General features: G+C 42.9%; 4 protein-coding genes across 12 annotated transcripts in view; 2 read left to right on the top strand and 2 right to left on the bottom strand.

Moving 5' to 3' along the window:
* tpcn1 (two pore segment channel 1) overlaps positions 1–7,092 on the bottom strand; it is a 33,444-nt gene extending 26,352 nt beyond the window's left edge. For 3 of the 5 annotated variants that reach the window (XM_052478879.1, XM_052478878.1, XM_052478877.1), the window contains exons 1-3: positions 6,496–7,092; positions 3,960–5,031; positions 3,523–3,659 (exon numbers count right to left, since the gene is read on the bottom strand). In XM_052478879.1, the coding sequence (XP_052334839.1) occupies positions 3,523–3,659; positions 3,960–4,077 (255 nt within the window). In that variant the 5' untranslated portion in view covers positions 4,078–5,031; positions 6,496–7,092. The remainder of the gene's footprint in view (positions 1–3,522; positions 3,660–3,959; positions 5,032–6,495) is intronic. The other 2 variants (XM_052478875.1, XM_052478876.1) reach the window with 2 other exon arrangements.
* Positions 5,038–27,929, top strand: iqcd (IQ motif containing D). Of its 4 annotated transcripts, XM_035736242.2 has the most exons (6): positions 5,038–5,688; positions 25,072–25,157; positions 26,021–26,699; positions 26,911–27,144; positions 27,269–27,340; positions 27,473–27,929. In XM_035736242.2, the coding sequence occupies exons 3-6, from the start codon at positions 26,022–26,024 to the stop codon at positions 27,755–27,757; spliced, it is 1,269 nt and encodes a 422-aa protein (XP_035592135.1). In that variant the 5' UTR covers positions 5,038–5,688; positions 25,072–25,157; position 26,021; the 3' UTR covers positions 27,758–27,929. The 4 variants fall into 4 exon arrangements, with proteins under 4 accessions (XP_035592135.1, XP_035592136.1, XP_035592137.1 ...); XM_035736243.2 differs by lacking the exon at positions 25,072–25,157; XM_035736244.2 differs by lacking the exons at positions 5,038–5,688; positions 25,072–25,157 and adding an exon at positions 25,231–25,745 and having other exon boundaries at positions 26,911–27,123.
* On the top strand, positions 13,064–14,310 carry LOC118358423 (polyubiquitin-like). Its single transcript, XM_035736245.2, has 2 exons — positions 13,064–13,182; positions 13,614–14,310. The coding sequence occupies exon 2, from the start codon at positions 13,623–13,625 to the stop codon at positions 14,091–14,093; it is 471 nt and encodes a 156-aa protein (XP_035592138.1). The 5' UTR covers positions 13,064–13,182; positions 13,614–13,622; the 3' UTR covers positions 14,094–14,310.
* LOC127911692 (peroxisomal membrane protein 2-like) lies at positions 14,444–25,108 on the bottom strand. Of its 2 annotated transcripts, XR_008078915.1 has the most exons (4): positions 24,971–25,108; positions 24,419–24,451; positions 15,423–15,536; positions 14,444–15,335 (listed from the first exon to the last, which is right to left on the bottom strand). XR_008078915.1 is itself a non-coding variant. In XM_052478883.1 (3 exons), exons 1-3 carry the CDS (start codon positions 15,948–15,950, stop codon positions 15,267–15,269), a joined length of 297 nt encoding a protein of 98 aa, XP_052334843.1. In that variant the 5' UTR covers positions 15,951–22,133; the 3' UTR covers positions 14,444–15,266. The 2 variants fall into 2 exon arrangements, 1 of the variants encoding a protein (XP_052334843.1); XM_052478883.1 differs by lacking the exons at positions 24,419–24,451; positions 24,971–25,108 and adding an exon at positions 15,837–22,133.
* Positions 27,930–27,956: the final 27 nt, after the last annotated feature.

Raw genomic sequence — 27,956 nt, forward strand, 5'->3', positions numbered from 1 at the left:
AGTTGTTTTGAAAGCACCATAAATCCAGAGAATGACAGACTTTGATGACAAAATTTGCCCATGAAAAAGACTGCCGCACCACCTTCCTGTTCAAGTGAGCACAGCACAACAAGGTGAGTCCAAAATGTATTGTATGCTGCTGCATAAATGATGTAATATGCCAGGGAGATAAGTATACTGTAGCTAAGAAAGTAATACTAAGTTTATATTGTGTAGTAAGATGGTAGTAGCCCATGTGCCCCACCCTAATAATTTGGTCTATTTATCCACTTGTTGTCCCCTTATACCATAGTTTGTATATCACAATTGTCATTACAAACCACATTTGTTTAAGCAAATCAGCCATATCAGCTATGTTTTTTTAAAGGCAGTAAATGAGGCTGAATGAACTGTTTCGCTGCAAGACAAGGCTCCGCTGATAGCCAGGTGTAGCAGTGGTAAGATTTTGGGACTGATAATGGGACAGCTTTATGTAGGCCATTGGTAGGCAGTGTTTGTCACCGTTATAGTGCAGTTAATGTATTGTTTAGTGTTGTGGCTTTGCTGGCATGCATTGCGCCCCCCACCACCAAGATGTACATACCAAATACGCCACTGGTTAGAGGTTATGGACAAATTACACTCACTGGCCAGTTGATTAGGTACAAAAATGGATAACTGGTCATTGAAAGGCTGGACATGGTTCACATCAACACCATTATCCCAAAAAGTCCATTTTGCGTACCGCCTTAATAGATCCAGAGATGATGCAATCTCTTTTGCACTCCACACTACACTTTCCCACCTGGACAAAAAGAACACTTATGTGAGAATGCTATTCCTTGACTAGAGCTCAGCGTTCAACAACATAGTGCTCTCAAAGCTCATCACTAAGCTAAGGACCCTGGGACGAAACACCTCCCTCTGCAACTGGATCCTGAACTTCCTGACAGGCCGCCCCCAGGTGGTAAGGGTAGGCAACAACAGATTTGCCACGTTGATCCTCAACACGGGGTCCCTCAGGGCTGCGTGCTCAGTCCCCTCCTGTCTCCCTGTTCACCCATGACTGCATGACCAAGCACAACTCCAACACCATCCTTAAGTTTGCCGACGAGACAACAGCCTGATCACCAATAACGATGAGACAGCCTATAGGGAGGAGGTCAGAGACCTGGCAGTGTGGTACCAGGATAACAACCTCTCCCTCAATAGGATCGAAACAAAGGAGATTATTGTGGACTACAGGAAAAGGAGGACTGAACACGCCCCCATTCTCATCGACAGGGCTGTAATGGAGCAGGTTGAGAGCTTCAAGTTCCTTGGTGTCCACATCATTAAACAAACTATCATGGTCCAAACACACCAAGATACTTGTGAAGAAAGCACGACAACACCTATTCCCCCTCAGGAGACTGAAAAGATTTGGCATGGGTCCTCAAAACGTTATACAGCTGCACCATCGAGAGCATCCTGAATGGTTGCATCACCGCCCGGTATGGCAACTGCTCAGCCTCCGACCCAAGGCACTACAGAGGGTAGTGTGTACAGCCCAGAAAAAGATTGGGGAAAAGCTTCCTGCCATCCAGGACCTCTATACATGACAGTGTCAGAGGAAGGCCCCAAACAATTGCCAAAGACTCCAGCCACCCTAGTCATAGAATGTTCTCTCTGCTTCCGCACGGCAAGCAGTTCTGGAGTGCCAAGTCTAGGTCCAAAAGGCTTAACAGCTTCAGCCCCCAAGCCATAAGACTCCTGAACAGCTAATCAAATGGCTATTTGCATTTCTCCCCCACCCTCATACACTGCTGCTACTCTCTGTTTATTATCCATGCATAGTCACTTTACCTCTACCTACATGTACAGTACCAGTCAAACTTTTGGACACACCTACTCATTCAAGGGTTTTTCTTTATTTGTACAATTTTCTACATCAAAACTATGAAATAACACATGGATTCATGTAGTAACCAAAAGTGTTAAATCTAAATACATTTTATATTTGAGATTCTTCAAAGTAGCCACCCTTTGCCCTGAGAGTTTTGCACACTCTTGGCATTCTCTCAACCAACTTCTCCTTGAATGCTTTTCCAACAGTCTTGAAGGAGTTCCCACATATGCTGAGCACTTGGTGTCACGTGTGCTCCCTCTCCGGCCTCTAGGTCACCAGGCTGCTCGTTATGGCGCACACCTGTCACCATCGTTACGTGCACCTGTGCGTCAGACTCACCTGGACTCAATCACTTCCCTGATTACCCTCACCAAATATATGTCACTCCCTTTGGTTCTTTCCCCAGGCGTTATTGTTTCTGTTCTGTGTGTTGTTCGTGTTTCTTATTTTTGTATTATGTTGTGTTTATTTATTAAAAACACTCACTCCCTGAACTTGCTTCCTGACTCTCAGCGCACATCGTTACAGTTGGCTGCTTTTCCTTCACTCTGCGGTCCAACTCATCCCAAACCATCTCAATTGGGTTGAGGTCGAGTGATTGTGGAGGCCAGGTCATTTTATGCAGCACTCCATCACTCTCCTTCTTGGTCAAGTAGCCCTTACACAGCCTGGAGGTGTGTTGGGTCATTGTCCTGTTAAAAAACAAATGATAGTCCCACTAAGCGCAAACCAGATGGGATGGAGTACCGCTGCAGAATGCTGTGGTAGCCATGCTGGTTAAGTGTGCCTTGAATTCTAAATAAATCACTTACAGCGTCACCAGCCAAGCACCCCTGCACCACTCCTCCTCCTCCATGCTTCACAGTAGGAACTAAACATGCAGAGATCATACGTTCACCTACTCTGCGTCTCACAGACACGGCAGTTGGAACCAAAAATCTCAAATTTGAACTCATCAGACCAAAGGACAGATTTCCACCGGTCTATTGTCCATTGCTCATGTTTCTTGGCCCAAGCAAGTCTCCTCTTCTTATTGGTGTCCTTTAGTAGTGGTTTCTTTGCAGCATTTCGACCATGAAGGCTTGATTCATGCAGTCTCCTCTAAACAGTTGATCTTGAGATGTCTGTTATTTGCTCTCTGAAGCATTTATTCGGGCTGCAATTTCTGAGGCTGGTATCCGTAATGAACTTATCCTCTGCAGCACAGGCATCTCTGGGTTTTCCTTTCCTGTGGCGGTCCTCATGAGAGCCAGTTTCATCATAGCGCTTGATGGTTTTTGCAACTGCACTTGAAGAAACTTTCAAAGTTCTAAAATATATTTTCATTTGTTTAGCACTTTTGGTTACCATATGATTCATGTGTTATTTAATAGTTTTGATGTCTTCACTATTATTCTACAACATAGAAAATAGTACAAATAATGAAAAATGCTAGAATGAGTAGGTGTGTCCAAATTTTGACTGGTACTGTACATATTATGCCCCAAAGAATTTAGGCTGTTCTGGAGGCAAAGGGGGTTCCCGGTACAAGATGTGTGTATCTAATAAACTGTCCGGTGTGTGTATAACTACGCCGTAATATTATAACGTAGCTAATCATTACTATCAAAATGTAAGTAAATACCAAGTAACTACCATGTGTGTGCGTGGGGTACCTGTAGATAGATCGCTGCTTCCTGGTAGTTCATCTCCCAGCTTTGTTGAAGTGAGGCATTGTGTGATCTGTAGTTTGGTGGTGGCCCCGGTGTTGCTATCACCTGGTTATTCACGATATCATACCCCCCTCCACCATCTACACAGTAGAAGAAAAAAAACATTAATACAAATTTGTAAAGAGTCTCCAAAACCTGACAGAGTAGTTGTTTCGTTCACTGTACTGCATTTTCACAACATATTCCCCCCACACATACTTTTCGGGGACTAAGAATTGATTCCCATTGAAAATCCTATTTTCCCTAACGCTAACTTAGAATAGCCAAGTGGGAACTGGCAAAATATCCTCACTTCACTATACTTGTGAGTACCAGAAGCCCTCACAAGAATACTAAACCAACTCAAATTCAGTGAAATGTGTACACAGACACACACCCACCCATGCAGTCTAGCTCGTTGCAGAATGAGGAGATGAGGGCTGGACTCTCCTCCAGGGTCAACTCTACACTGTTGTCATGGATACCAGCAGTCTCCACCAGCACAGACGAACACTCCATGGCTCTAATGGCCTCCAGTGGTCCAGGACTGTGTTTGTTCAGGTATGCGTGTTTGAACGTGGTCCCCTATTGAACGTGTGTGTGTGTGTGTGTGTCATTCACAGTCCACAGGTCCAGCGTTCACACACCTCCAAGGACACTCAGGGACTAACATGCTACTTACTACATGTCCTTCAAGTTCTAGACAGGAAGTGAGGTCACCTCCTGATGGTGAGAGACACCAGACTGAGAATGAAGAACATCCTAGTTAGATCAGTGTGATGTCTGGTCTGGCTATATGGAGCCTTAGCAGGCTGAGGGGAAACTAAGCTATGGTCTTCAACTTACCCTAAGTACTTACAATATGACTTCAGTCTCTGACACCATGATAGATATAATCCTTAAATCAACCCAACTAAGTCATACTTGCTAAAGATAATATACATCCAGTTCACCACTGACCATTAAAATACTTATCTATAAACAGATTTTCAAAAGTTCCTCATAAAATCAAGCAGTAAAAATAAAATCCTAGTAGATGCGTCTCCGTCCTCTCCTTAGGAATTACAGACAGACATCTGTGATCACTGGATCTGAGTGCCAGTCAATCAGTCAGCCGGATCCTGCACATGGAGGCCTCTGCTGGTGCTCTGACATTCGCGTGTTCAGTCTGCTGCTGTGTAGAGATCAGACTCCAGTTTAGTGATAATCCTAGGTGAGGCTCCTGTTCTCTCAGGCCTCTGAAGTGGCCTAGAATCTGCTGTTGTCCTGACAGCACTGTGTCTGTGGGTAAAGTCCCAGCCACTCATTTGTTTTTCAGACAAAATAAAATGTTGGAGCTCCTGTCAACAACTCACTGCCTATGGATCCCCAGGCCCATACTAACACACACAGGGCAGTCCTGGTCAGTCCTCCGGGCTAACAGGAAAATACTACAGAAATCCTCTTTCCTCCATGGTGGCTCCTCCAAGCGGCCTAAATCACAAGAACAAAGTCAGCAGCTGAATCATGTCCTGTCGTGAGCCAGAGCCTGAGTGAAGGTCTGCTCCAGGCTGTGTGTTTTAGAGCAGGCCTTCCTTTGCTGTGTCCTGCTCTCCACCACCTGTGGAACAATCTTTGCCTCCCCTTCTTCTCCCAGGCCTCAGGGAAGTCACTGCTCTGCCCGCTCTAAATATCCTGGAAAAACACCCGTACTTTTCCTGTCCACTTCCAAAGGAGGGGAAACCGAGAGCGCACACACACACACACACACACACACACACACACACACACACACACAGAGAGAGAGAGGGCCAGGGGGGCTTAGAAAGACACACACTGCCCTGCGTGTGCTTCGGGGGGGGGGGGGGTGCAGGGGGCCACTCACAGAGGTATCTGCTTCTCTGCTGAGGCTGCAGTTTCCAGCATGTATGTGAGAGGCAGTTTGCAGTGTGTGAGAGGTACAAAGGCTACAGGATTACTGAAGTGGAGACACACGACACACACGTGATCTCTGGGTTATGGGGAGACCTCTTTCTTTTAATTTAAAGCAAAAGAGCAGTGAGCCAGCGCTCCCCAACTACCATACCCGCTAACAACAAAACCTCCCTCAGCCAAACCCTATCGGCAGCCTGCAGAGGAGCTGCCCCTCTGGTGAGTCTTTATGGAAGGGTTACACCCTCTTATCTTCAACTACAGTGCCTGTTAAAGTAGAAGATACATTTGTTTCTGTACTCCTTTGTTAATTCATTTTTCCACATTAGATTCATTTGGCAGTGGTTCTTTGCAGAAGTTGTTTGGTGTGGTCATAAGAAAAAGTATCACGTGATCAATTGATACATCTCTTGAACAGATTATATAGCCTGTTTTTTTTATTGCACCATTTAGAGAAATGCAGAAAATCTTAACATGAATTCCTAAAAGCTGTTCTTTCTAGTTTGAGTCATTTCAAAACAGACTTTCATAGTACCAAATTCACTCATAACCTACTCATCATAAACTACTAGACCAGTAAACAAAGAATAATGAAGTAATAAAAAGTCCTTGAAGTTCAGAAAGTTCAGGACATTTGTAAACACTCATTGAGTCATCATGATAGTTGAGTTATCAATGTCAATAAACAACAAACAAACCCCAAACAGGGCAGGTCACCAAGACAAACTCATTTTTTTCTGCAGGCCTAATCTGATCTATGCGGAACATTAGAAAGAATAGAATAGAATTAGATGGCCTAACGGAAAAGTACGCAAGTTAGCTAATGAGCATCATTATGATGACTCCACAAAAATTACAAACCGATCAAAGACAAAACCTAAAAAGTATGATACCCATTATGAAGAGGCTGTGTTAAATGCAATTTCAATGTCATTGGCTGCAGCCACTCTTGTTATCAAGCTAGATGGGTCAGCTATCCTTGCTAGCTACCTACGCAGTAAAATGGGGATGTCAACAAAAACTTACTCTCGTCTCCCCTCTCTGTCTCCTCACTCAACAGACCGCTGTTCGCATCATCCCATGTCAGGATGAGGGGCACGTCATCATCGGTATCCTCCATTCTCTCGGCCGTAGATCAAATCCACAGAGGAAAACAATTTAGTTAACTAGTAAAACTACAAAAAGTCCCAGCTAGCTGCCGTTAGTTAGTATCTGATAATTCCTTCTAGCTAGGCTAGCCTTAGTTACTGGCTAACGCTATGGTCAAAATATACACGCCATACCTAGTTAGCTAGCTTCTGTCTTTTAGCTAGCTATCATCTTCAGATAACGTTAGCATACTGTCACATTTAGCTAGCTAGTTAGCTAACTGTATAACTAACTTTCCAGGTAACTAACGTTAACTCCACTAAATTAGGTAAGAGTGCTTTCCATTAACGAAAAGCACCAGATTGACGACTGTTGATGGAGTTATGCAAACCATGACACTTAAGCATTGTATTGGCACCACCATCGACTAAATTTCGCATCCAAAGTCAAACTACATATGAAATATTTTCAAATAATCTCCAAATACTAATTTATGCAAGCTGCGTCTCGTCAGCAACAATAAAAAAAGTACTTCCGGTTCACGGAATTTCTGAAACGCTCAAATTAAAAGTCCCCCGTGTGAGGTAGTGAACATTATGAAAATGGATGGACCTCCCTTAAGCTAAATATATTTTACCAAAACCCTCCCTATCATTAGTCACTTTAAATAACGCCACTTTAATAATGTTTATATATCCTACATCACTCATGTCATATGTATATACTGCTCTATACTATCTAATGCATCTTGCCTATGCCGCACGGCCATCGCTCATCCATATATTTATATGTACATATTCTTATTCATCCCTTACATTTGTGTGTATAAGGTAGTTGTTGTGAATTTGTTAGATTACTTGTTAGATATTACTGCATTGTCGGAACTAGAAGCACAAGCATTTCACGACACTTGCATTAACATCTGCTGTGTATGTGTATGTGACAAATAACATTTGATTTGAACGCCTGAATTTTTTGTTGTTGATGATAATACAAACAAAGTCCATGGCAAGTGTTTCCCTAAAAGCTGTCTGGGTTGAAACATATTCTATTGTACATAAAGTCAATAGCTTAATTAGGCTAATTGGTAGTGGCATAATTAGATTACTTCCCAAGCAAAGTCAGCCTCTGAATGTCAAAGAAACGAAACAATGATATCATATGCGTCTGAGTCACTTATTTTACAGCATAAAGCGCGGTTATAGATCACTTTATAAAATCGGATCCGTTTTATTTTCTTCAAAATCTTAAACTAGGCCTGTGCTTTTTGCCATTTTCTTTAATAAAATATAGACCTGTGTCATACCCTCTCATCCCCCCTCAATTTGAGTGTTGGTTTGAACTTAACAACTCTTCACTGACACAGAGGTAGGCTATTTAAAATAAAGAAATTGAAATGAATTATGTCTACTTGATTTTGCCTACTTTCAGCACCATGAGCTGTCCATTTCGATTGATTTTTCCGCAGCTGCTGCTCCATATTTCAGCACCACAATGTAAATGATTCGAATCTGGTTTATTGTTAGGCCAATAACTTCAACATCATGCGCAAGAAGCATATTGTTTTTAGTAATATCATTTATAGTAGTAGCAAGCTATCAAATTTGTCCTCCGTTCCTCCTCATCTTCGCGCTCTCCTTCTCAAATTGAGTAGAACATAGGCGAGAGGCCCGTCCGCACGCAGGACAATGCATTATTTTGGGCTAGACCTAATCAACCATTATTTTTGGAAGAAACCTTTGACTCTCCTCCTGAACTGCCACCGTAGCCCTACACACCACAACAATTGGTTAAGTTGATCAAAAAAGTTTTTGATCAACACCCAGCAGCTATCTTAGAAATATAACTTCTGTTCTGTGCTTCTCATAGCACGCACTTCGTAGCCTATGGGTTATGGATAATTTAATTTGGGACCACGCTAAAGACCAGCCTAAATGCTCACTTGATATTGCATGCCCAGTGGAGAATAAGAGATGGCACAAATCGATATAGCCTAATAAACAACTCGTAAAAAAAAAGATAAATATTTCAATTTAATCAACTACAAATGACATTACCCTCCTCTGGACTCGATTTAAAAAATACATCTATATACAAAAGTATGTAGACACCCCTTCAAATGAGTGGATTCCTCTATTTCAGCCACACCGTTGCTGACAGGTGTATAAAATCGAATACACAGCATTGCAATCTCCATGGAAAAAACATTTGCAGTAGAATGTCCTTACTGAAGAGCTCAGTGACTTTCAACATGGCACCTTCTTAGGATGCCACCTTTCCAACAAGTTAGTTACATTTCTGCCCTGCTAGAGCTGCCCCGGTCAACTGTAAGTGCTGTTATTGTGAAGTGGAAAAATCTAGGAGCAACAAAGGCTCAGCGCAAAACAATGTCTGTCCTATCAAGTTCCAAACTGCCTCTGGAAGCAACTTCAGCACAATAACTGTTCCTCAGGGCTTTCATGAAATGGCTTTCCATGGCCGAGCAGCCGCAGATTCCCATGCACAATGCCAAGCATCGGTTGGAGTTGTGTAAAGTTCATTGCCATTGGACTCTGGAGCAGTGGAAACATGTTCTCTGGAGTGATGAATCACAGTTCACCATATGGCAGTCCGATGGACAAATCTGGGTTTGGCGGATGCCATGAGAACGCTACCTGGAACAATAGTTGGGTCTGTTTCTCATGGTTCGGGCTAAGCCCGTTAGATCCAATGAAGGGAAATGTTATCACTACAGCGTACAATTACATTTTAGAAAATTCTGTGCTTCCAACCTTGTGGCAACAGTTTGGGGAAGGCCATTTCCTGTTTCAACATGACAATGCCCCTGTGCACGAAGTGAGGTCCATACAGAAATGGTTTGTCGAAATCGGTGTGGAAGAACTTGACTGGCCCACACAAAGCCCTGACCTCAACCATATCGAACACCTTTGGGATGAATTGGAACTCCGAATGTGAGCCAGAAGTAATCACCTAACATCAGTGCCCAACCACACTAATGCTCTTTTGGCTGAATGGAATCAAGTCCCTGCTGTAATGTTCCAACATCTAGTGGAAAGCCTTCCTAGATGAGTGGAGGCTATTATAGCAGCAAAGGGGGGACCAACTTTATATCAATGCCCATGGTTTTGGAATGAGATGTGCGACGAGCAGGTGTCCACATACTTTTGGTCATGTAGTGTACTTAACCTTCCCCTTGACTGTAATTGAAAAACTATGGTCCTCCCGCATTTTCCTCCAGGTAACCATTCTGTACATTTTTATCCCTTTCTAATAGTAGAAAGTGTCAATAATCTGTAGTTATTCATGTTATATGAAAAATAATTGTCTAAACATTCACAATGATTCATTTTTAAGTGACATTTGCAAATAAATGCCCCAAATGCAAATAATTGTATATGAAATAGATATTGGCTTATAGAGCAAAAATGATTCCAGGTGCCGCAGTAAAAAGGTATTGTAGGGAATACTCCGTAGAGTCTAGAATGTATATATGGTGTCATTTCATTGGACACTGAATAATGCAGAGTGTTACTGGCCTTTTACTCCACCCATTCCATTGGCCATAACCTTAACCTAATTCTCCTAACCTGCTGCATTAATTCTCCTAACCTGCTGCGTGAGTTCTCTTCACCTGCTATGAAAAACTCACTTCCGGTCATAGCTGTATTCCACCTAGTCAGAACTCTGAGCTGATTGTGTATTTGACACTTAATGTAGTTCCACCTCTGACACTGCCAAAACAACCACAATGCGGATGTCAGATAAAGTGGATCTGATTGAATCAGGCCCTTAGAGAAGGGAGGATGGGAAAAGATGGGAGGTTGAGATATACTTTGCCTGGGTGGGTAAGGGAGGGCAAGAATGGGAGTTGGTGATAAGCTTGGCTTAGGTGGGCAAGGATGGCAGGTTGGGACAAGCTTGGCTTGGGGTAAAGGGGGAGAAAACCCTTCCATCTCCCCCTCCCAGTTATCTTTGGAGAGAGAAAAGGAAGAATTTAACTATACACCATTGTCATTTTATTCTGGACAGATTAGGAAGGGATGTTGAGTCCTTATTGTTCCTAGTTTGTCATTATAGCTAAGATTCACTGTTGGTTATTGATGAGAGTGGAGAGGGACCCCATTCGCGGGATTGGGATGGGGGTGACTGGGAGGGCATCAGACACTGTCGCCGTCGGTGCCATTTAAGATGAGGGAGGACACTTTTTTCATGAGCATGGCTGTTTTTCTATTGCAGCATATTGGATGACTGTCATTCATACTCCATTCACCTAGTTCAATGTAACATCGATAGGTTTAGGCTACTACATGATACTCAAATGTTCGATACCCATCATGAGGTTGCTACAACTTTGCCTATGAATGAAAGTTTACGACTAGGTTCACACAGGTCGAGGTGACAGACAGTGACACATTGACAGACAGTGACACATTCAATACCGCCCTTGCACACTCTTGCCTGCATCTAGTTGCTCTAGGGTGTAATCATTAGACCAACTGTCGCAAACAAGAGTGGCTTAAGAAATCCATGACATAGTGATATCGGGTCATTCTCCGGTATCATGCTTTTAATAACACCAATAGAGAATCATTTTGCGACAGAATATGGAGAATGAACAGAGCACATCTTCAAGACACAAAATGTATTAAATAGATAAATGAAAAAAATAAACAACTTTACCATTACAAATATCGACATAGAGGATAGTAAAAAGCCGACCTCTGAGATAATATTATACTCTGTAAAACACAATTTCTGAACTTAAGCAGGAATATGATATTTTACTTTTGAAGAGAGCCAACAACTACAGGTTAAACTCAAAGAAAGGATACTGCTTAATGGCTGCTTAATTTAATTTTTTTTTTTTTTTCTGAGGTCTTCGCTGATTTATTTAGATTTTCCCATGATGTCAAGCAAAGAGACACTGAGTGTGAAGGTCAGCCTTGAAATACATCCACAGGTACACCTCCAATTGACTCAAATTAGCTTCTAAAGCCATGACATCATTTTCTGTAATCTTCCAAGCTGTTTAAAGGCACAGTCAACTTAGTGTATGTAAACTTCTGACCCACTGGAATTGTGATACATGAATTATAAGTGAAATAATATGTCTGTAAACAATTGTTGGAAAAATTACTTGTGTCATGCACAAAACTATAGTTTGTTAACAAGAAATGTGTGGAGTGGTTGAAAAACGAGTTTTATTGACTCCAACTTAAGTGTATGTAAACTTCAGACTTCAACTGTATATATCACGGTGTGAAGGCATATTAACGAACAGGTTACAGAGCAAACAACGCAATTATCACATCACTACATAGGTTGTAATATGGCCTTTCCCCCCTGGCTAGCCTAGCCACTGGCGACTCCGGGTGTGTCACATGCTGATAACGCTGGAGAGACGAAGCAGGTACGGGGAGTAAAACATTTCATGAGGACGGACATGGAACGAGACAGGAACAGCGTCAGCAAACAAATAGTAAAGACAAAAACAATACAATGCAGCAGCGGGGAACAGAGCAGGGAACTGACAAATATAGGGGAGGAAATAAACAGGTGATAAGTGAGTCCAATAACACTGATGCGCGTGATGGATGGATGGATGGGAGTGCGTGATGCAGGGCAACCTGGTGCCCCCAAGCGCCCGGGGAGGGAAGAGCGGGAGCAGACGTGACAGGGTGGACACAGCTATAACTTCACGGTGGTGCAGTTTTGGTGGACCATCTTATATTTTCCTTCAGTTGATAAGACCATCTTGTCCTCAAAAGTCTGGTGAATGTATGTACTGTTCGTTGTGTTTCCTGAGTTCAAGTACGTATATTCATGTAGAGTGGAGATACAAATTTCAACAACTGTGTTGTATTCCGTTAGCCTATACACTGCCTTACTCTGTCAACTACCTAATTTTCCAACTTATTTATTAGTCTTGTAAATAAAACCGTAAAAATAAATTATCTGTGGCCTTGCGTTCATTTACAAGTGATTGGGTCCTTGAATTTGAGCTCGACGACTTTCAGAATGAGAACATAGTAACTGACTGTTAATTAAGACTATTGTTGATATAGGATTGGTACAATGGTTAATGATAACTACGATAGAGTTAATTAAAGGGATTTCTATATAAAACCTTAATGGTTCCCCACGTTTGATTAATTTGGATAGGATAACCAAATTAATTACAATAAATTAGATCAATTAATTATTCAAGTAATATCTGGAATATCTATAGTCAAAGTTACAACACTGACATATCTGTTGGTGTGTGATTGATTGGAAATGATCTAGACTGATGGAATGTAGAAACATTTGCACCAAGTTGTCATTGGGCTACTGTTTTTCATGGGGTTAGTGGTAGGCTAGTATTCCATTAAGTCTTAACTGAACAATAACATAGAAATCATTTATTGCACTCAGCTTTCTGCCAACAACAGTTGCCCTACGTCAGTATTATTAACTGAGAATAGAAAACGAAAGGGGCAGGGAGGCAGAGGGGAAAACGAAACTTAATTTGAGGGGCGGGGTTTATCAGCTGTTATATACCCGGCTCAGCTGCAGACGGTGACAGAGCTGTCATCATCTTTCAACTTGCAAGACTTCACAATAATAGGCCTATCTACTGAAAAGGTAAATCATGTTTTTACATTATAAGGCTACAATAGGCCTGACATACAGAAATGTGCTAGATAAAAAAAAGCTTAATAGTGTATCAAGTAAATTATCTTATATTATGTCAGGTATTACAATCGTCTGAATAAATGGTAAAGCTTAATTAAAGCCTGTAGGTAAATATACAAGTTATAATGACTCCCTAAGGACTTTCAATAATTTCTTAATGAATCTCACTAAATAGCCACAAGTCAGCTAAAATGTTGATAGAGATGAGACATGACATATTGTAACCCTTATTATAAGACATTATAAAGGATCATACATGCTTTTTAACAAGTTATAAAGCATTATACCTGCAGGCTTTAAGTGAAATGTTAAGACTAAATCATTCAATTGAGCTATGCTATTGTAAGGCCAAATAAATAATACATGATATCCTCTTTCAGATATCTATCATGGAACTCACTATAACACTGTTGAATGGGGACTCACATCCCCTGACGGTTCAGCCACACACCACCGTGGGGTCTCTCAAGAGTCTGATCAACCAACACTTTGGAGTGGCCATAGAAAGGCAGAGGCTGTCAGGTGTCAATGGGAACAACATCAGTCTCAGCAATGATTCAAAAACTTTGAGTGACTATGGCCTGCATTCAGGATCCAAAGTGATGGTGCTGATTACAGAACCCACTCATATCCAGGTGTTCCTGAAAAACGAAAAGGGCCAGACGCACACATATGAGGTGGTGTCAGGTGAGACTGTAACCCAGTTCAAAGCCAAGGTCCAAAACAAGGAGGGAGTCCCAGCCGACCAACAGAGGCTGATTCACGAGGGCAAGCAGCTCGATGATGGCAAGAAACTGGAAGACTATGGTGTCAGAAATCTAAGCACTATTCACCTGACGCTCCGTCTAAGGGGAGGCTGAAGACACCCAGTATCGACCTGAAACCCCCTGAAGCCCTTAACTTATTATGCATTCCATGTCTGTAGAGAAAAAGCTAGTCCAGAAATGATCATTGTTATATAACATTTGTATTAAATTGTAAACTTTAAAAACGAAGCATTGCTGATATAGGCTTACTGTATGTTAAAATAATGTGAATTAAGATTGTAATCAAGTAATAAACAAGTATAAAACTCAAGCAGTCTACTATCGTTGTTATGGCTCCAACTCGTAAAATAATAAAGCAACATGATAGATACTGGATACTGGACTGGTTCTTGTTTTCATTTATAAAATAGGGTTTAAAAAAATACTGTACATCAGGACGTAAAATGATTTGCCAGTTTCAGTCCGATGTGCTGTTGCTCCCTTATTTGACCTGATATTGACAGCAGTCACATTCACAGTTGAGTTGAGACTCAAACTAAAACAATGCAGTCCACATAAGGAAACTACAGGTCGGCCTTGTCAGCAATATACACAATACATTGTGGTTTGATAACAATCTTAACATTGCATATTCATATGGTGTTAAATGAGTTGCCTTCAAGATTGAAACAGTTACTGTTATTTATTTTCTACAGCACATTTGCTTTGCTTCAACTTAAATTATACAAATATTTTTTTTAATCAAACAAGAATATATAACATGTATTTACTATTGTTCAAACCAAAATACACCTTGGCTCAAAGGAGAATACTCAAGTATTTCAATTTATTCAAGAAGTAACAATTAAGATTGAACATTTCAGTTATAAGTTATTTTGCATGTGAGCAACACATTGGATGTACTAGGATTTCATTTATTTGTATTTTTTCATTTGGCCTTTATTTTAGGCAAGTCAGTTAAGAACATATTCTTATTTACAATGACAACCTAACAGAAGGCAAAATATATATATGGAACAAAACACACATAGCGACAAGAGAGACACCACAACACCACACAAAGAGAGACCTAAGACATTTGTGTAGTAGTGCAGTACCTTGTGTATTGTGTGACTGAAGTCCTTCACATCACCCCAGATAATTTGCCTGATTGCCAGTGCAGCAAGCTGGTACATTCACAGACATATCCTTGTAACGTTCTGCAGCTTCAGAGGCACACCCTGTGCCTTCTTACTTCAGTAATCAGGGAGAAGATCTTGGGAGTCTTCACTTCCTCACAGACGCAAGGTAAGCATACCAAAATAAGGCCACCATGTTGGCAAACAGCACTCGAAACTGAAAACACAACAACACAGATTGGTAACAGAGCACCACTACATTCCAGATTAATGCATAAAAGAAAAGCCAGTGAGAACTGCTCACCTCTACAGGCACATAGTTGATGAACTGGAAGGGGGTCCACACTTTCCAGTTCATCTTCAAGGCAGGCCAATAACTACTATTCACTTTGCTCTGGAAGTCTGCCCACCTCTTACCCTAAAATAGCATTAGAATGGATGAAAATGAATGGTCAGCCATGGCAATAGTCTGGATTAGAATGTAATTAATGAACCACTAATGGAAATTAACTGTCTGAGTAGTACTGCATAATTTCACTAGGCCCAACCTAAACTGACAAACTAATAAGCAGCCCCTGCCTAAAGTTAACTTCCACAGAGTAGTACCAAGTTTGATATGGGACTGTTACATTGCACTATGACACTGTGTTATATCTAAACCGTGAGAGTTAGTCAGGTGTATAGTGCAGGAGAGTAGATAGTGGAGCAGGTGACTAACCTCTTGGATGTTCATAACAAAAAAAAAGAAAAGCAGCAGGAATGCAGGAGCAAAGATAAGGCGATCCAAGAGCAATCGTTTCACTCTGTAGTATGGAACAGTGGTAGGCACCATGGGATGGTAAATGTAATGTCTGGCAGGTCCAGTAATGAGAAACTTCAGAGAGGAATAGGCAAAGGGAAATGTGTTATCCCGCCTAAAATCTGCCCACGAAAATAAGCCCAGCAAATGAGGACATTTGTTATGGAGGTTAATGAGTGTCGAATTTGGTCAACAAAAATATTGAATTGCTCATTTGCTGCGTGCGGCTTATTTGATCAAATAGAAGTGTCATAATGGTTAGGTTGTTACTAATGCTCTGTTATTAGCGGACACACATGGTATTTCCTCAACTTTGAAAAAAACTACTTTATATCTTAAATAAATATTATTTTTTAAATAAATATCTGAGTTGTGCCTGTTGTCACAGAGATGGAGGACTCAACATGGATATAACTCGTTTTAACATGGAGTTTGCCATTGAGGGCTTCTACCATTTTAAAGTCGTCAACTGCGTGGGGATTCCTATGAGTTGGGAGCAATCAGCCAATGAAAAAGAAGAAATTCACATTAAAATGGAGATTGCCTCAATGGCACTTCCCATGCTGTCACAGACGCTATAATGGCACAGATACAAAGACGAGTCTTCTATCTATCTTTATGCAGTGTACACACGTATGTGCCCTCTCATTGGCTAGAATGGTCCCACCTGATCTCGCCTCTCCCCGCCTGTCTTCTATGGTCATGTCTAGAAGGGATACAGCTTTTGCCAAATTGACATCAAAAGTTATTTAATTTTAAAGTTGTTTTTTGTGCATTTTATCTAATCCTTACCCTTTTCCTAACCTTAACCTAAATTATCCTAACCTGCTACAGTAATTATCATAACCTGCTGCGTAAGTTCTCCTAAACCTGCTATGAAAAGTACATTTTCACAAAAGCTACACTGTATATGAAAAAGTATGTAGACACCCCTTCATATAAGTGGATTCAGCTATTTCAGCCATACCCGTTGCTGACAGATGTATAAAATTGAGCACACAGCCATGCAATCTCCATAGACAAACATTGACAGTAGAATGGCCTGACTGAAAATCTCTGTGGCTTTCAATGTGGCACCGTCACAGGATGCCACCTTTCCAACAAGTCAGTTCATCACATTTCTGCCCTGCTAGAGCAGTCCCGGTCAACTGTAAGTGCTGTTATTATGAAGTGAAAATGTCTAGGAGCAACACCGACTCAGCCACAAAGTGGTAGGCCACACAAGCTCGGCCACACAAGCTCACAGAATGGGACCGCCGAGTGCTGAAGCATGTAGCGAATATAAATCGTCTGTTCTCGGTTGCAACACTCACTACCGAGTTCCAAACTTTTTCTGGAAGCAACGGCAGCATAATAGCTGTTTGTAGGGAGCTTCATGAAATGGGTTTCCTTGGCCAAGCAGCCGCACACAAGCCTAAGATCACCATTTACGGACTAATCTGGGTTTAGAGGATGCCAGGAGAATGCTACCTGCCCGAATGCCAACTGTAAAGTATGGTGGAGGAGGAATATTGGTCTGGGTCTGTTTTTCATGGTTCGGGCTAGGCCCCGTTCCAGTGAAGGGAAATATTAACGCTACAGCATACAATGACATTCTAGACAATTCTGTGCTTCCAACTTTGTGGCAACAATTTGGGGAAGGTCCTTTCATGTTTCAGCATAACAATGTCCAAAGCGAGGTCCATACAGAAATGTTTTTTTCAAGATCGGTGTGGAAGAACTTGACTGGCCTGCATAGAGCCCTGACCTCAACTCAATCAAACACTTTGGAGATGAATTGGCACACCGACTCCGAGCCAGACATAATCACCCAACATCAGTGACTGACCTCACTAATGCTCTTGTGGCTGAATGGGAGTCCCCATAGCAATGTTCCAACATCTAGTGGAAAGCTTTCCCAGGAGAGTGGAGACAGCAAAGGGGGGGACCAACTCCATATTAAAGCCCATAATTTTGGAATGATATGTTCGACGAGCAGGTGTCCACATACTTTTTGTCATGTAGTGTATATACAGTGGGGAGAAGTATTTGATAACCTGCAAAATTGGCAGTGTTTCCTTGCATGTAGAGGTCTGTACACTTCAACTGCGAGAGACGGAATCTAAAACAAAAATCCAGAAAATCACATTGTATGATTTTTAAGTAATTAATTAGCATTTTATTGCATGACATACGTATTTGATCACCTACCAACCAGTACGAATTCCATCTCTCACAGACCTGTTAGTGTACCTATGATAAAAATTACAGACCTCTACATGCTTTGTAAGTAGGAAAACCTGCAAAATCAGCAGTGTATCAAATACTTGTTCTCCCCACTGTATATCCCTTCCAGACAAATTCGTCTTCCATCTTTGAGGACATGTATTTCCATTGTTAGAGCGGTCACTTGACTATCTTGTCAATATAATAGACCATATTTGGCAACGTGGATGATGTCTCTTGTTTTGAATCTTAATTTAGAGAACTTCATTTGAAAACAGAATCTGAATGGATCTGAGAAGTTGAATATATGAAACTTTGATCAACTTGAATTGATAGTTTGTAAACTTGATACACAGACAAAAAATAAAGGTGAAATAAATAAAACAACGAAACAGAATATATAAATATTGAACTTGAACATTCAATTTGAAATTTAATTTGAAAACTGAATTCAATATACAATTTAAAACTATCCTAATAAAAATCAAAGTATGGAATTCAAAAAACATTTGTGGGCACTGAAATCGCTATATAGGCATTATCCTCTGTTCATTGACCAAAGGGATTCCTATCTCCTCCTTTCTCTAATACAGTGGTCACCAAACTTTGAGTCAAGATCACTTTGAGTCAAAATGCAAGCCGAGATATACAGCTCAGACTGTTTCTGAACATGACTTATAAAACATAAGCCTATGCAACATTAAGTTTCGCCATCAGCTGGAAGACTGTGTCCCGTTTTCTCAGTGGAGGGGTGGAGAGAGGAGGGCCTCACCGGGGATGGAGTGATCCTCCGTTCCCCTCAGACTGACCATCAGTCCAGTAAAAAAACTAAACAATGTATTATGCTCAGTCAGCTGTGCCTCACAAGTAATACAACAAATTATATATTAGAAGTGTGATCATATACTTAAAATATATTTTTTTAATTCTGAGAAGAACAACATTGGCAGGGCAATTCAAGCATAGCCAATATGCAGTGATAATGTATTGGGCCTTTAGCCTACTGCACAAACCTAATTGTTACAGAACTGTTTTTAAAAGGTTAACCTCTATGGGATCGGTTGTTTGAATGTTAAATGACGAGACAGAGGCATTGATGCGAGAAACCAGTCTTGTTCAGTACATCACAACACCTCCGGCTATCTCAAGCACCCCGGTAAAACACAAGAGTTGCAGTAAAGAACATTTACCAACAGATGGCATCACTGTGCCATCTTACACACAACATCTTCCCTTTAATAAAATAGGACAGGAGGTGTCAATTCACTAACAAAACAAACCTAGTAATAATTTCCAACATAAACAGTTTAGTATTTTTTTTCTTCAGGTAACAACAACACATTTTGATGTTCTCTTCACTTTTATCTCTGTCTGTCAACAATCCCTGATGGGAAACCTACAGATTAAGTATTTTTGGTGGCTGGGACAGACGCCCGCAACGTGAAAAGGCAGGGGGCTTGTCTGTGAGGACTGCGGGTTCCCGCACAGACGTGTCACCTGACTGTCTAAGGGGAGAATTGATGGGCGAGGGAGCAGCCGACCTGTGATCCCCTGGCTCTTCGCCCAGTGTCTCAGGCCCCATGTGACTTGCTGGGGTTCTGTCTTTTGTCATGCGACCCTTTTGGCCATCAGGGTTCTGAGTAGGTGCTGGCTCAGCAATCCGAAGGTCAACCCTGTTGCGACGGTACAGTGATCCATTCACTTCAACCAAGTAGGAGCGTGGTGCCACTTTCTGTATACAGGATCCGAGTCTCCAGAGGCCCGTCCGGTCCCCTGGTAGTGGCTTCATTCGCACCGTTTCACCCACCCTGAGCTCAGTCTTTTGCTGATTTGTCGTAGATGAACTTGGAGACCTGTCTTCTGTGACGTAGCTTCACCAGCACGTCTGTCACCACACATGGCTCCAGGAGAGTGCTGGCTACTGGCAGAGCTGCTTTTAAGCGCCGTGCCGGGCTGCTATCCATGCCTTCTGTTGGGGTATTGCACCACTGCAGGATTGCTTTCCAGGCATCTTTGCCCTCTCGCAGAGCCTTTTTGCAGAGGTTCTTTGCCATTTTTACTGCGGACTCCGCCTTCCCATTAGCTTTTGGGTGTCGTGGTGATGAAGTGACGTGCTCGAATTCCCATCCTGCAGCAAATTTTCAGAACTCAACTCCGGAGAATTGGGGTCCATTGTCTGAAATTACACTATCTGGCTGGCCATAGCGTTTGCAGCGTTTGATCGTTGTCTCTGCTGAGAGGTCGGGGGGGGAGGTCAATCTCCCAAAAGTCTGAGTAATGATCGACTACCAGCAGAAAGTCTTTGCCACTGTGCTGGAAGAGATCTAGACTTACTATCTGCTAGGGGCACATCGGTAGCTCGTGGGACATCATCGTCTCTCTCTGTTGCTCAATGGCATATTCATTGCAGATGCATTTACTGACATAGTCTTTGATTTCACTCTGCATTCCTGGCCAATACAGTGTGTCAAGTGCTTGTCTGTAACAGGCCTCACCTCCTATGTGAGTGCACGTTCGCCAACATCTCAGGGCGCAGAGACCGGGGAATAATGACTCTCTAACACTTGAATATTACTCCGTTTTGAACACTGAGCTCCTCTTTGACTGGCCAATATTCTCTGACGGCTAAAGCAATTTCTTCCTTGCAGTCAGGCCAGCCCATCAGGATCACAGACCTCAATGCCTGGAGTTGCTCGTCCCTGTCCGTGTGCCGTCTTATTTGTATAAGGTGCTGGTCCGTAACATTGAGGTAGTCAGCCTGGTTGATGTGTTCAACACCCACTTGCTCTGTTTGTAAGCTGCACACTGCGTGTTGTTCATGCATGGAGCGTGTGTGAGTGCCTGATGCAGTAGCCCTGCTGAGCGTGTCACTCACATACATCTCTGGCCCTGGCTTATACACCACCTTGAGGTTGTAGTTTTGTAGGGCCAGTAGCATGCTCTGCAGTCGTTTTGGGGCATTCAGGAGAGGCTTGCTGAATATAGCAATAAGGGGCTTGTGATCTGTCTCTGTGGTAATATTGTCGCGCCAGTACAGGTAGTGATGGAAGCGTTGGTATGCAAACACAATGCTGAGGCACTCCTTCTCTATCTGGGCATAGTTCTGCTCTGTTGGGGTGAGTGCCCTAGAGGCGAATGCCACAGGCTGGCCCTCGTGCATGAGGCAACAGCCAAGTCCATACTGGCTTGAGTCACTCTGAATCGTGACAGGTTTTGACACATTGTAATATCGCAGTACAGGTGTCTGGGTGACCAGTTGTTTTATTTCCCTCACCGTTGCGTCATGTTTTGGGAGCCAATGCCAGATCGTGTCCTTGTCCATGAGCCTTCTTAGTGGCTCACACACTTCAGAGAGCCGCGGTAGGAATTTGGCCAGGTAGGTGACGAATCCGATGAAGCGCTGCACTCCCTTCACGTCAGATGGGTGGGGCATTTCCAAGACAGCCTTCACTTTTTCAGGATCAGTCTTCAATCAGTTGGAGGATAAGATGTGCCCATGAAAGCAGACCTCTGGCACTTTAAACTGAAGCTTTTTTATGCTTAGCCTTAGCTTGACCTGTCTGCATCTGACCATCAGGGCCAGCAGCTTGGCGTCATGGTCACATTCTGCCTCCTCATCACTGTCCCCACAGCCCACTACAAGGATGTCATCTGCTATGGGTTCCACGCCACTGAGTCCCATCAACAGCTCATGCTGTTTCCGCTGATACACCTCTGGAGCCACGGAGACACCAAACGGAAGCTTCAACCACCTCTTCCTGCCCCAGGGTGTCCAAAAGGTGGTCATGTAGCTGCTTAGCTCGTCGAGCTTGCACTGCAGGAAGGCATCTCTGGCATCCACGAGCATGAAGACTCTGGCCTTTGGGAGCTTGTAAAGAACATCCTCCAACGTGGGCATAATGTAATGTGAACGTCGCAGAGCCCGGTTGAGATGTTTAGGATCAATGCATATCCGTAGCTTGTCTGGTTTCTTGACGATAATCATATTACTTATCCAGTCTGTAGGCTCGGTGACAGATATGATGTGGCCATCTGCTTCATATTTGTCAAGCTGAGCCTTCGTAGCTGCTTTCATGGCCACTGGTACATTGCGGGGTGCACACTGGACAGGCTGGATTGCTGCGTCCAACTCAAAGTGGACTTCCCCGGGAACTGACTTGACCAGTGCGTTGAAGACATCATGGTACTTGCTTAGGAGTGTCTCCTTGCTCAGGGGCCCAGCCTGGACTTTGTCTATAATGTTAAGATCAGCTGGGATGGTGAAGTTAATAAGCCCAAGACGCTTGCATGTAGAACCTGACAGTGATGGCTGTTGACTAGCCTCAACTATTTCAAACTCAAGGATGTGTTTCTGGCCACGTAAAACACACTCTGTCACAAACAGGCCTAAAGAGGTCATGAACTGGCCTGAATACAGTTTCAGCTTGGTGCTACTCTGTGTGAGTTTGTCTCTGGGCGCGAGCCTCCTTTTGTCTTTAAGGCTCATAACGTTGCATGTGGCCCCTGAATCTATCTGGCATTGCTGTGGTTTATTATTAAGTAGCAGAGGGACAAACCACTTTTGTCCTTTTGCCCTCACTGCCCCTATGCACTCGCTAGCATATACGTCCTCTGTGCTGTCGTTCCCTTCATCTGTGTTTGTTTCCATGGAGTGCACTTTACCCTCCTTTCTCTTGCTTTTCATGCAGACCCTTGCGAAGTGATTAGCTGTACCACAGGATTTGCATATTTTTCCATAGGCTGGGCAGTGCTCTTTTCCTCGTCCATGAGAAATGCCACAATATCGGCATGTATTGGGGTTGTCTACTGCAGAGTTGGCTGTAGTATTAGCATTAGCTGTGGCAAAGGGGAATTTCTTTACTGGTTGCCTGAATGTAGCATTGACATTGTCCATATGTTGCCTTTCTAGCTCCATGGACCTTATCCGTATATCAGTAAGCTCTGCTGCACGGCATGTCTCCACTGCCAAGGCCAGCGTCAGGTCACGTTCTCTCAGCAAACGTCTGCGGTGCCCTCATCAGTTATGCCAAGCACAATCTTATCTCTGATCAGTTCATCTCTTAAAGCATCATAGTCACATGTAGCCTCCTTTTCCCTTAATCTTGTGACAAAGCTGTCAATTGACTACCCATCCTCCTGTTTGCAACGACCGAAAACACAACGCTCGTAGATTACTTTACGGCAGCAAAGAGCATCAAGAATAGCTATAGCGTTGCCTTGCTGAGCTGCTGTTTGGTTCAGGTTGTGTTTGTATACATGTCGGCATTCAGTTCCCATTATAGTCCTCAAAGTGGCAGCCACTACCTCATCTTCCTTTTCCAGAAGTCCCGTTGCTAGTGCATAGTCCTCCCATTCACCTCTAAACATATCCCAGTTCGTGCTCCAATCCCCGCTGAGCTTCATAACGGCGGGAGGGGGAATGTTCGCTGCCATATCTAACCGGTGCTAACAACGCTGAAGCTAACTAGCAAACTCACTCTAGCTAAGGCCAATTCCGGCTAAATTTTACTCAAATAAGCATTTGTTTGGTAAACCAGAACAGGTGACTCTAATTTGCGGAAAGCATGGTTAGTTATCCGACTCCGACACCATGTTTGAATGTTAAATGACGAGACAGAGGCATTGATGCGAGAAACCAGTCTTGTTCAGTACATCACAACACCGCCGGGTATCTCAAGCACCCCGGTAAAACACAAGAGTTGCATTAAAGAACATTTACCAACAGGTGGCATCACTGTGCCATCTTACACACATAACATCGGTGTCCCTAAACCGGGACAGTTATTGAGAACGTGCGCTAATCAAATCAAATTAGTCAAATGCTCCGAATACAACAGGTGTAGAACTTACAATGAAATGCTTACTTACGAGGAGCCCCTAACCAACAATGCAGTTTTAAAAAATATGGATAAAAATAAGAAATATAAGTAACAAGTAATTAAAGAGCAGCAGTAAAATAACAATAGTTATGGACTATATACAGGGGGGTACCGGTAAAGAGTCAATGTGTGGGGGCAACAGTTAGTTGAGGTAGTAGGTAGAGTTATTAAAGTGACTATGCATAGTGACCAGAATTACGTTTTAAGTAACAGCCAACTTTCCAGGACATAGGCATGTCTTATATCGGCAGAAAGTTTAAATTCTTGTTCATCTAACTGCTCTGTCCAATATACTGTAGCTATTACGGTGTAAAAAAAGACCATGCTACTGTTTGAGGAGAGTGCACAACAACAAAACGCTTTTATCACAGCAACTGGTTTGATACATTCACCTCTGAAGGTAAATAATGTACTTACTTACATTCAGTAGTCTTGCTCTGATTTGTCATCCTGAGGGTCACAGAGATAAAAGGTAGCATAGTTTTGTTTGATAAAATCCATTTTTTTATATTCAAATGTAGGATCTGGGTTCCACAGTTTGAACCCTGCGTTCGCTGGAACACATGTTTGTTAGTTTGCATGATCTTTTACCAGATCTAATATGTTATACTCTCCTACATTAAGATCACATTTCCACAAACGTCAAAGTGTTTCCTTTCAAATAGTATCCAGAATTATGCATATCATTGCTTCAGGTCCTGAGCTACAGGCAGTTAGATTTGCGTATGTCATTTTAGACGAAAATTGAAAAAAGGGATATGATCTTTAAGTCCCACTGAATTACTTCTGCCTCGTGTACAGATTCATGTTGTTACTCCTATGACCAGAGAAAGTGAAATATTCCTCGATATTATAAAAGACACAGGCCGCAAATAATAACAATGAAAGCTTAACGAAACATTTTCTGGCTTATAAAACTATTAAACAAAGTGTTGACAGTGCTGAATAACAACTTATAAATGAACTTACTCATAAAAACAGCAGATCTTGCTCTATTCGTTGAGCCTCTCTCTAGTCATGGTTTTAAACGGTTTGAAATCTCACATTATCACATTTGTTGTGCGTTCGAGGCTTTTTTTTTTACAGTCCATTCTGCGAGGAAACTGTGCGGACACGGTGATCTGAGCTGTCTGATTGGCCAGAAGTAGGCATATAGGTAGGTACATTTGATTTTCTCCCTGGGTCTGCCGGGTAGGCGGAGTTCTACATTCAGACACATTGAATGGTTCAAAATTGGAAGGTTTTCTGAATTCAAGTGCCCCTACCGCCAACAGCGCGAAACGAATACAAAAATTGGGAATTCAAGGTTTTACCGATGGGTTTTTACCAGAAATGTTTGGTGCGATTGAGTATCTCTCTGGCTGTAGCGTTTACTTTCAATTATAATTCAGCGCTATTAGACTAAAGGCAGTCCTTGTTTTTCAAAACAAGAGTTGAGCTTGAAATTCAAAAGTTATCAAACAGACCGGCCGCCATAAATCGGACTTTAGTAAAATGTTGTAATATAACCAGCTAATGAGCATAAATTACAATGCATGACCATGAGCATTATTTATTTATGCTAATTTATTTCAGTTATTCGTCAACGCGAATGGGCCCCTCCCCCACCCCACATCTTTGGTCTCTTAGCAACTGTATTGTAAACTATCAACATCGATGTGATGTTGTTTTCTATGCTGCTGCCAGTAACGTGGCTAGTGTGGTTCGATTTGCTTTATTTAAGTGCTGTTTAAGTTCAGAGGAGGTATGTTGTTTTCCTTTAGGCCTAGCGTAATGTTTTCTTGATAAAATGTTTTATCTGCATGGAATCTTTATCCTTTTTGTAGCTAACGTTAAGTACATTAAATCTAAAAGTAAACTACACTAGACATTAGGAAACTGTTAATGTATGTAGCAAATAGTAATATTGTCCTAACGTTAGTGGTAAATGTGTTTGTGATGCTGAATTGACCGATGTTATAGTGTTAATTTGGGCATGATGTTTTATTGTTTAATAAGATTCCCCCCTGTCTATGGCAGTATGTCTGCAGAGGTGGCCATACAGCCCCTGGAGGATGTTAGCCCCCAAATGATGTGCTCCAGTCCCCAACCCAGTCCACAGCCCCGGGCCAAAGTGCTCAGGGAGGACCTCCTAAAGATCCTGGACCCTTCACGGAAGAAGCTGTCATCCTTGGAGACGCAGCGCATCGCAGGGGTGCTGGAAGACTGCATCGCCAGGGTGGAGACGGTAGCCTTGCTGCCGGCTGTGCTGTCCCGCCTGGGAGGGCTGTCTGTGGGGTTGGAGTTGGAGGGGGCCTTACAGGAGCACCAGCACCTTGGAGAGAGGCTGGGGGGCCTGGGGCAGAAGCTGGTTGAGGGGGAGGCAGGGGAGAGAACGAGAGCAGAGTTAGAAAGGGCCATCCCCAGCTCACTGAGGAACGTGCTCAGACTGCTGAGAGCTCATCCAGCCGCCACCCGAGCCCTGAGGAGTGAGGCAGAGGTAGGGGGGCAGGGGGTGAGTGAAGGGGTGCGAGGGCTGGTAGGGGGGCTGCAGGAGTTACGGGGGGTGCTGTTAGAGAAACTGCTCACGAGCCCGTCCGAGGAACGTCAAAGAACACGCTACATGCAGGAGGTTTCGCTGCGCCATGGCAACAACATGGAGCTGGTTGCTACACTGGAGATGGAAGTCGCTGCCGCCATCAAAGACAGAGATGCTGAGGTGCCGATACAGTTTTCATTGTCATTATACGACTGTTTGTATTACACCAGAGTTTAAACCTTGAAAGATTTAACCCATGATAATTCTATCTCAGTTCTCCAAAACGTAATCTCTCTACTTTCTCTGCTGCTCTCTCTATCTTTCTCTCTCACTCTTGTCTCCTCCTCTCTTCTACACTCTCTTCTCACCCCCCTACTCCCTGCTCTCTAAGACCTCTAAGAGAAATGAGGTGATCAGGAAGTTGAAGAGCTCTCTGCACCAGATGGAGAAGATCTCTGAGGACTTTGTGTTGAGGACACAGCAAGACGCCGACAAGCAGAACCAGTCAGACGCTAAGACCTCACAGGGGAGGCGGGCCCGCATGCAGCAGGAAGCCAATCAGCTGAGAGTTCAGCTTAACAACCTGATTTCTGAGAACCGCGAGGTAGAGACTTCGCTCCGTAAGGTGGGAGATCCCAGAAATAGAGCCCTAGCCCCTGCTCCTTATCTAAAACATTTTCTATGCATGCAGTAGATCCTGCAGTGCGAAATATAACTTTTTCAATGTTGTTCTCCTCCCCTCATGGCAGAAAAAATATAAAGTGGAGACAGAAATAGAGAACTGGATCCAGAAGTATGATGCTGATATGGGAGAGAAACAGGTAGACTGACCCTAAAAAATCCTAACAAATCTTCCACTGAGTAACAACAATTAATAATATGATTTTAGTGATGCTTAGTAAATCCCCACCCCCCTCTCTATCTCTCTCTCTGTGTTGTCTGCTCCCTCCCAGTTTGAGCTGGAGGACATGACAAGGGTCTATGAGGAGGAGAAGGAGGAGCTGAGAGAGCTAGAGGAGGCGTATGCTGTCCTGGAGCAGGAGTTCAGTCAGATCCAAGAGGAGCGGCGTTTGGCCGAGGAGAGGAGGGAGGAGGAGCAGAAAGAGCTGGAAAAGAAGAGCCGTGCATCCACCATTATCCAGGCTTACTGGAGGGGCCACCGTGTCCGCAAGGCCATGAGGGGGAAGGGCAAGAAGGGTAGCAAGGGCAAGAAGGGAAAAGGCAAGAAGGGCAAATAACAGCCCTGTGGAAAACTCGGCAAGACCATGACAGTCCATTATTCCAGCATGGTTTTTATATTTGTGGGAAAGAAGTGTCAGCTCTCCAAAAACACATCCATTTTGCTTTTCTCCTCTTGTACGTTTTCCTTTTAGGTATCAGAGTTTATTCCAATAAATACTGTGCAACGAAGCTCTTGATTACTATTGTATGATTACT

This window comes from Oncorhynchus keta, chromosome 25 (genome assembly GCF_023373465.1).
Source record: "Oncorhynchus keta strain PuntledgeMale-10-30-2019 chromosome 25, Oket_V2, whole genome shotgun sequence".
NCBI classification, from domain to species: Eukaryota; Metazoa; Chordata; class Actinopteri; order Salmoniformes; family Salmonidae; genus Oncorhynchus; species Oncorhynchus keta.